The 10,168-nt window shown below is 41.8% G+C and overlaps 1 protein-coding gene across 1 annotated transcript; it reads right to left on the bottom strand.

Moving 5' to 3' along the window:
• Positions 1-3,123: 3,123 nt before the first annotated feature.
• LOC310858360 (intelectin-like) lies at positions 3,124-8,753 on the bottom strand (the record flags this gene model as incomplete). Its single annotated transcript, XM_083764469.1, has 7 exons — positions 3,124-3,267; positions 3,621-3,724; positions 4,225-4,342; positions 4,459-4,617; positions 5,031-5,278; positions 5,662-5,814; positions 8,588-8,753. The coding sequence occupies 7 exons, from the start codon at positions 8,751-8,753 to the stop codon at positions 3,124-3,126; spliced, it is 1,092 nt and encodes a 363-aa protein (XP_083620595.1).
• Between the last annotated feature and the right edge of the window lie 1,415 nt (positions 8,754-10,168).

Consider the following 10,168-nt stretch of genomic DNA (forward strand, 5'->3'; position numbering starts at 1 on the left):
ACACCCAGCCAACAGGGAAGGTGGTGTCCTGCCGGCCAGGTGCAGCCAACCAGCACCGACCACACCCCAGCAACCGCTGCGCCCATGGCCACCCCCCTGTGGACCCGCCCATTGTCCTTTCTCTCACACCAGAGCCAACAGGAGGCTCTCTCTGCCTTGTGTGTTCTTGTGGGATAGCAGGCACTGAGGTCTCTAGGATTATGGTTCACTGTTTCCACACCTGAGCAGACAACCAAGCCGTGTTCTGCTGTCGGCCAGCATCTTTTCCGGGTTTTTAGACAGCTGGTGGATGGAAAAGAAGCTCCACCCACGCGGTTGAATGCCACGACGGCCAGATTCCCGGAAACGTTGGCCCCCGCGGCAGTCAGCCGCATGGGTGGAGCTTAATTTCCATCCATGCAGCTGTCTAAAAACCCGGAAAAAGACACGCCCAGACAACAGAAAACGGCTGCACCTGTCTGTTTGGCAACAGCTGTTTTCCTCCTACCTAGGGTCCACCTACGTCTCACCATACTGTTCGTCTGTGTGGTGTGCATGCATCCGTCCTTGTCCACACTTGGCCTTACTCTGGTGTATTTGAGTCAAGGGAGCTTTCTCTCCCTTCTCTTCTCTGCATTCATTATAATATTGCATGGTTTGGATTTTGTTTGCTATATGATTACTTTAATTACTTTATTTACTTTATTTGCTTTTGGTTTTGTGTATTTATATTGTATATTGTTATATTGGTTTTGTGTATTTATATTGTATATTGTTATATTTTCCTATATCAGCTGCCATTGGGATTAGTCCCACTTTTAGGATCATGATTTCCCAGATATAATAACCCCTCTTCCCTTCTTTAACCTGAATATATTTTTCTACAGGTTGAATAAAATTAACATGACACTTGTTACATCAGCCTTCATTCTGAACCCGTACCAAATTGAGGAACTTTTCCTTGTCCAGTTACATTGTCCAGCACAGATTTATGGTTAATGTGTTTGTAGGAGCATTTGTGAGGACGGTGTAGTCATTTAATAATGTAGCCCTGCTACAGAAGTTACAAAGAAGTGTCGCTGGAGTCTGATAAGTGGTGCAATTAAGTGGGTCAAAACTAGATCAAAACGCCATTATCTAAACAGTAATAGCCTTTGGGAAGCACTACCGCATGTCGTCTGTCTGGTTTATCACAAGTTAATCCAAGTTGGATTGGTTTGGAAAATACCATGCATAGCATATGTCATCATCATACTATAATCATACTATCATCATAATCATCATCATACTATAATCATACTATAATTCAGCAAATGTCTGTCTGTCTGTCTGTGTGTGTGTCAGAGCCGTAGCTCCTCATTGCCTGCACCAATCGCTCCCATGCACCACAGTTCTAGGAAAGCCCTGATGTGATTGGCCAGTAGTCGCTGTGACAGTTCTCGTTTTTGCAACTATGCCTAAACCTAGCCGCAATTTCCAACACTAGTTTTATTTTTATTTTTTTATAATAGATGAATCTAGAGTTGCAATAATCTTCATTGACAGCCCATTGATCCAAATAGACATTTCTGATCTGCTTGTATTAAACAACGTTGAACTCACCAACATGCAGCTGTCGTAGCCTGTAGGACAAGCTTGAATTATCCTCTTTCTATCTGCAAAGTGTTTGTTTCGTGAACATCGACCGTAGACATGTTATGAGCTAATTAAGGCTGTGTTTTGTTTGTCCGCTGTTGGTAGTGAGTTGTGAGAGGGTACAGTGTACAGTATGTGGGTCTTGGCTGGCTCACTTTCTTTCTTTCTACCTTACTTACTTATACTCAAAGCTTATGGTGCATGTCTCTCTCAACCTGCTCCACAGGTACAGAACACAAGCCATGGTGATGAGTGATGACCCCATACTCCCAACCAAGCTCAGCTTCTTCTCAGCCCTGAGTCCAATCTCCTGTGATATGCTGTGAATGCCTGCCCTAAGTCCCTGACCACTGAATGCTACATATGTGCAGTACTAAACATCCAAGGCTGAGTGAGAAGATGGCAGCCAAGAGAATGGGCCTGGTCAGTGCCATTGATACTGGGAGGAAAGCACTGGCCAGCTAGTCAGATGTGTGGAGGATGGAGATGACTGGAGACGCTGCTTGAGGGCTCCTCATGAACTCGAGAGAGAGCCGGAGGCTCTATCTCTCTATCCATGGGTTCCAGAGTTTGATCACTTACACAACTGAAGTCAAGTAGAAAACGGCTCAAGGTAGGAACTTTCTATTTAGCTTCTTCGCTGCTGCTTGTGTTGTATGTTGTGTGCATTTTAGTGTGATTCAAGTTGTTGTACTATTACTGTCATTTTGGGACCCAATGACTGGGTGGCAATGAAACGTTCAGCAACTGTTTCTGGCTCTCGAATTGAATGCTGATGTGAATCTATACAGTTTGTATGTTGTGTTGTATCCACCATTAATTGAAGGTTGTCAGTTGTAATGGGGAACAGTACAGTATGTAGGCTATGTGGCTCTTGATCACTTCAATAATCCTGAGTCAATTTGCCATTTCCTTGTGGTTCTATCGAGCTAGAAGTTTTGGGCTTTATAACAGCAGACAAATGATAATTTTCAATTGAACACTGATAGTATGTTATGATACTAACAGTATGATTATCATACTATGATAGTATGTTATGTGTGTTGTGGCTGCTGAGGTTCGGTGTGAGTTGTGACAGGGTGGCTGTATTGGTTCATGACTGGCATGGTGGTGGCAAAGAATGTCTGTAGGCGCTCTCTTTCACACACACACACACACACACACACACACACACACACACACACACACACACACACACACACACACACACAGATGGAGCAACTATTCTAAGTTTTACCACTTTACAAGTTTACATCGTTTAAGTAGCCGGACCATACCCTGGTGTGGCCAGGAATAAGGTGAATTGAATCAGACCATTTATAATTGATTATAAACCATACTTTATTATAAATAAACAATAGCATAGATGGATGAGATCGCTTTTTGCCTTAATAAAGTTGGTTCCTTCCTCTTCTTTAGGTAAAGCAAATTGGGTACTTAGAAAAGCGATATATCTGCACTTTTATTATTATTGTATTATCTATCGGTGTTCATACAACATTATGGAACTTAGCGATAGAAGAGAAGGACAGCAGCCTCAGACACCTCCTTAGAAGCTTTCCACGCTGTATTGTGTCTCCAATCAAAACTAGGGAAGTCACCACACTGTTCGGGATTGGCCTCAGCGAAGTATCCACCTCCTCCAATACAATACTGCAAACAAACGCATTATAAAACACACTAAATCATTATCTCAGCAACACCATCCAACCCAGTGAAGTCACCACACTGATTGGGTGCCTGATTTTCTATTTACGTTGGACATTCGGATACGGCAGGAGATAAGGCTACAATTGTTGTAGAAGACACACACACACACACATACACACACACACACACACACACACACACACACACACACACACACACACACACACACACACACACACACACACACACACACACACACACACACACACACACACACACACATACACATACACATACACCACCTGTACAGTGCTTATTTATTTAACTACCACACATTTTTAATAATCAGGACTTACATGTTCAGTATTGCATCCAGTAGGCTTCATCCCAGAGCAGATAGCCATGGCTGCCCTTTCATGATTTATTGCTCTAAATGTGATGAAGCCTGGTTCAAACTCCACTGTAAAGATAAAGTATGTATTCATATTTCATAATATTTATCTACAGTCATCTAAACTTGTATCACATGTCATGACAACAGTAAACAGATTTTGAACCCATGTGGAATACTGAGGTTACAGGGAGTAGACGTGAAGGATCAGGATCAGAGGGGCAGTATTATGTCGGATGTTTTGGAGATAAAGCTAGAGAGGCCAGACTGAGATGGTTTGGACACGTACAGAGGGGGGATGGGGAGTATATCGGTAGAAGAATGTTGAGGTTGGAACTGCCAGGCAGGAGGAAGACCAAAGAGAAGATTTATGGGTGTAGTGAAAGAGGACATGAAGTTACAGTAGTTGGTGTGAGAGAAGAGGAGGCAGAGGACAGGGTGAGATGGAGATGCAGTCATGCAGTTGATTCGCTGTGGTGACCCCTGAAGGGAAAAGCCCAAAGGAAAAGAAGATTATCCATGTTAAATGTTCCAAAGACATTTCTTCATTCTATTCTCTTGCTCCTTACTTCTTGGGTTTGGTCCATACAAGGATTTAGTTGTCTCTTTGTCTCCAAAGTCATATAGAATTGGAATAGAAGGCCCTTTGTCGCTGCATGACCCTACATTGTATCTCACAGGGTAATTCTGTGGGACACATGCAAAAATACACTAGAATTATATAGTAAATCTTAAATGATGCATTTATTATTTAGTGGCCAGGCTGCTCATTTAATTATTTATTCATTCATTCAGTGTTTGACCTTAAAGAGCTGATGGAGGTTCCCACCATACAGAGTGAAGAAGCGTCTCTCTGTGTGGTAGCGGAGGATGGAGGCCAGGTTCCAGTGTTCTAGTGGAGAGTTGTTGGGGACATGCCATACAGACATGTCCTCTGCCACTATGTCATAGTAGCCGGGATTCTGGATGGAGAAAGATATCAAAATTTAAGTTACCGTAGTGCACTGGTTCACAAACACTTTTGTGGGTGGCGAACACATTTTCTTGTTTCCTACCATTTTTATTTTATTATAATCTCAAAAATCCAATCCAAAAAACAAAGGAACTTATTTTTTCCAAAGTAATTTCATGAATAAGAAAAATCAAAGAAAGTTGAAAAAGTTGAAAATGTAAACAAAACATTTTTAAGAAGTGGAGAAAATAGCCGATCTACAAGCTTGTAGATAGTCTATTTTCACTAGTTTGGGTCCCGGGCAAACATCTAATATTTAATTTTCCTTCTGGGTAACGGGTTTAAAACGTTTGGGAACCACATATGCTACTAGTGACTACAGTAGCATGCCTACTACTGTATAGTGTTTATTCTTGAATATACCTTGAAATCATCAGAGGTGGCTCCCTCTACTGTTCCAAAAGTGTTTCTGTTGGCCCAGTTGCCATCTCCATCTGGTACGTTGGGGTTGTTGCCCTGCTGTGAGGACCAGCGGTCACCCACCGTACATTTACCGTGCATGTTGTTCTCGTGAACACTGGCTACCAGTGTCCAGCCACCACCTGCAGTCGTCATGTCACAGAAGGTCTGGTACGTTGTGCCATGAGTAGTGGTCAAGTAATATAGACCATCTGAAAAAGAGAAAATCACAAGAAGGTCACAAACTGTCTTGTCTACTTTCTCTCTTTTTAAAAGGTTATATGGATGTCAAGAATATGATTTTTTTAAGGTAGTTAAAGACCAATTCAGTGAAACAAACGTTAGCAAAAGAGGGTAGCTTCACCACCAGAAATGAAATACAGATTTTATTCTCTACAGTAGATGATTCACACAGCTATAGAAGGACTAAACAATTGACAAGTGATTATAGTATATTTTAGGCAGGTTAGTTTATGTTATGATTGTTTATGTTTGTAATGCTTGTGAGATTGTAAGAGTGTGTGTGTGTGGGGGGTGAAGTATAAATCTTTTTTTTTTTTAAATCATGTCAGTAAGCTCATGTACAGTCCCTTACCTTCATGTTGCTCATATCTGTCCCTGAGCTCCTTACAGCTCCTGGCAACCAATGTCACCCTGTTGTTCAACATCGACAGTTGTTCAAAGTTCGTCTCGTTGGATTTTGAGTATATCTCTGCATCCCTGGTAACTACTGTAGGGAATTCCTCCTCTGAAAAAGTAGGAATAAATTCATCATCATAATGCATGTGTGTGTGTGTGTGTGTGTGTGTGTGTGTGTGTGTGTGTGTGTGTGTGTGTGTGTGTGTGTGTGTGTGTGTGTGTGTGTGTGTGTGTGTGTGTGTGTGTGTGTGTGTGTGTGTGTGTGTGTGTGTGTGTGTGTGTGTGTGTGTGGGGGGGGGGGGGGGGGGCTCAGCGTAGGCAGTAGAAGAATACATTGTAGCTTTGAGAATAGAGTTGAATATACAGTATCACCTGAGGGAGACTGTGCAACCACTTCAGAAGACACATGGCTACCCAATGCCAAAGGGATCATCAGCAGAAGGAAATTATACATCTCTGTGGAAAGAAATAAAAGTATACAGTATAGGTCTGTAGGCCTACAGTAGGCTATATGTACACAGTAGCTATACTACTTATCTACTATATTCAGTGTTTTTTTCTTTTACACATACAGACAATGCATTACACAGACAGCAATACAATATAATAAGGTTTTGTAGTCTGATGGCAAGTGAAAGAGTAAAAAATATAATTCAATATTACCTGTACCCGATTTTAAGTTGCAAGTTTTGTGGAGTCTTCAGGGCTGTTCTGTCACTGTCAGTACTCAGCAATAATTTACTTTATATAAGTGGTCCAAGTGGGTCAAAGTCCAAAAGTCAATGATGCAAGCTGATGATTATGATTATGATTATGATTATGATTATGATTATGACATTTTGTGGGAATCGGGCACAAATTTGTTTTTAACTTTGGAAGCTATCGTAGCCAATTAAGAATGGTCCAGGGGTCCAGAGGCCAGGTGGGCACCTCTATAAAATTGTGCAGACTGTTACAGAGCCTAACCAATTTCTGAATTTACAAGACGTTTTATACTGCATGCTTGTTGAAGACATTTTGCCCTTTACAATAAGGTGAGATGGTCCTTTACATTAGTGTGTTTTTCATTATTCCATAAGCCATATAAGGGTAATCCCATTGCAAATGATTTGAGTTTTGTAAATCCTTTGAGAGCTGTTTAGCTCTTCAGGCATATCAATTCTACATTGTGTTGGTTTCCTATGGTTTCCAAATAGACAGTTGCGTAGAGTGTGTGCACATTCAACGTGTGGTATGCGAGAGCATGTCAAAGGTTGGTATAGGTTGGCTCTCAGCTCTGGTTGTGGCACTGACATACATTTGGCACTGACATACATTTCTGTGAAGGGAGTGATCCGAGGCCCTGTTCTGGCCCAGGGTGTAGGCTACGTGTGTGTCCTGCAGGTGGAGACATTGTCATCCTGGAGAAGACCCCTTCCATTACCATTGAAACTAGAAATGTGTTCTCCTCAGAACCAGATCCCTGCCAGGCCAGGTTGCCTACCCAGAGCAGTGTTGCAACTTGCAAAACTGTTATAGTGCCACCATGAGGCCGATTTAAAATGTATCGTGGCAGTTCACAGCAATGTGATGCTGTTTACTGTTTATGATTATGACATTTTGTGGGAATCGGGCACAAATTTGTTTTTAACTTTGGAAGCTATCGTAGCCAATTAAGAATGGAATAGAAAAATAGTTCTTGATCACATTTCTAGTGCAGAGAAATGTTTACTGATTTCATGAGGTTTGGAAAAAGTAGGCTACTTGCATGTTTTACTTACTTAAAGGTATCGGAATTCATAATGTACTTGAGTAAAACTGCAAAGGTATTGGTATCAAAATTGTACTTAAAGTACCAAAAGTAAAAGTATTCATTATGCATTCATTGCTGGATACATTTTGTTCCAACATGGACAGAAACATTGGAGAAAAATAATCCATCCTGGGTATGACCTTTTTTTTTAGGGGTGCTAGCCCCTCCTATAAACAGGCTGTTTATAGGAGGGGCTAGCACCCCTAAAACAGGCCTATAAACAGGCTGTTTATAGGAGCTGTCGTTATGTCGGTGGAAACCCTTGGCCAATAAAAGACCACCATTCTTGGTGACGTAACTAAGGTATGTTTCAAGGTTGGTATGGTCAATAATTGATCCGAGCCCTTCACACGGGTGTGAAGGGATTGTCTGTGAACTGTTGGTCGTATTCTTAAATCAGAAACACAAAATCAACAATAACACTTCAAACACAGTGCATTTGCTGTCGAGATCGATTGTTCCCATATAAGCCAACACAAGTTGTTGCATCTTGTCACATAGATAGCTTGTAGATGTGTTCTTTTTGGCGACACCGGCGTACTGCAGACGTGCAGAGTATACATTAGCTGTCCTAGACATTCTTCTACTTGTACAAAAGTCCATTCAAACATACATCCATGCACTCGACACGGAATGGCCATCACAAACCGCACCTCACTTTCACTTTCATGCAGTTTTAGGTCATCTCTATTCTAGACTATTCTCATGTCAGTCCCCTGAACAGTGTTTGTGCCAAGTTTAGTGCGGATTGGAGCAATGGTTGGGCCATGGCCCTTTGGGGCTACATGGTGCGGCTATTGTCATGGCAGACCCCCGAACAGTGTTTGTGGTAAGTTTGATGCGGATCGGAGCAATGGTGTGGTAGTCCCCATCGAGAAACACAGCTGTAGGTCATTCACACAGATATAGAAGGACTAAACAATAGACAAGTTGTTAACGTAGACCTACTATACCGGTATGCTAAATCGTGTTTCGATTTATGATGAACATCCTGTCTTTTGAGTACATTTTTAAGTATATACTGTTCTGTTGCCTGTATATTGAGGTGAAGTATCTTCTTTTTTATCATGTCTCATGTACAGTCCCTTACCTTCCTGTTGATCACATCTGTCATACTCATTGCGCTCCTTAAAACTTCTGGCAAAATATCTCACCCTGTTCCTAATCTTCACAAGAAGTTCAAAGTTTGTCCCATCGGATGTTGAGAATATCTCGTCTGCATCCCTCGAAACTCCTGTAGGGAATGTTACAATCATGATCGCCCATGTCTGTGTACTTGAACGTGAGACACAGTGTACTTATATGTATTGTGTAGGCCTACTGCCTGAACTGTAGCATACTTTAGTTAGGCTATGAGAGACATCTCAGACAGCAAGGTCAGCCTTGCTGCAGTAGGCACGTTATTATGTCTCATAATCTTGTTGACACGTCATTAGGATCCAGCACTATATATGTTCCTTAAACTTTGTGAACCTTTTGCGTGATACTGTCTCGTGTCACGTTATTGTTCTCCCGGGCCCGCCGCCGCAGTCGCCTTAACCCATTGACGCCTGGTGCAACGTATACGTTGTTCTACCCTTGATGCCGGCGCGCTCTCTGTGTCTCATCAGCTATTGCTATACATGTAGCAACATAACTATTTAAAAGAAAATCATCAGAATTTGAAGGTTTTCAGAAACCTTAGGTCAGGCCCTAGAAGGCGTTCCCAGATTCGGCCTCAGGCATCAATGGGTTAACGAAGGAATACTTCAACCGGATTATCACACACCACCCAGCCTGCACACACTACCTGTCTGTCAAACCAGACGAGGGTCCAGTACTTAGAGTTTACAACAGGGAATGCCTTCTCTGAAAAAGAAGAAAAGAATCAAACAAATCATAAGTTATGTTTGAGCAGGCTCACGAGGCTGCGTGTGTGCGTGTGAGTGGAAGAGAAGACAAAGCTCTGAGCACAGGGAGTTTACTTAAGTACTGTCTGTACTTACTGTATGAGGTATTTGTATACTTTACCTGAGTATTTCCAATTTCCAAGTTCTACTCCACTACATCTCAGATCCAAATATTGTGCTTTTACTTCATTTATTTGAAAACGTTAGTTACTTTAAAGACCTATATACTTTCTACTTTTGGTACTTAAAGTACCGTACATTTCGATGCTAATACTTTTGTACTTTTACTTACGTACATTTTGAATTCCAGACTTTTACTTGTAACAAAGTATTTCTATATTGCAGTAAAATATTTGAGCACTGGAGACAAACAACAAAACCAAGTAAGCACGTGACTATGAATTCACAATGAGGTGTTGTGGGAGTCTGTTGTTCTGCCAATACTCATTACTCCGCGATGATTTACTCTACTCAAGTGGTCCAAGTGGGTGAAAGCGCTATTATCTACACGGCAATTAAAAAAACATAATTAATAGTGTCAGAATCGATGTGTCATAAAGCTGACCTTATATAATCTCTCTCCTTCCAGCCAGGTCATGTCAGCTGAATTGGGGCTACTAGCAGTTCCAACAGTGACCGGCTGACCTCTGGCTGTCACAGCCCTCTATAGCAGTTCCAGCAGTGACCGGCTGACCGCTGGCTGTCACAGCCCTCCCCTCCCTATCATATCTGGGCCCTCCATTGAATCATACAGGCTTAATTTGCTTAAACCCCTCTATAAT

This window comes from Protomyctophum parallelum (genome assembly GCF_964188405.1).
Source record: "Protomyctophum parallelum genome assembly, chromosome: 5".
Lineage (NCBI taxonomy): Eukaryota > Metazoa > Chordata > Actinopteri > Myctophiformes > Myctophidae > Protomyctophum > Protomyctophum parallelum.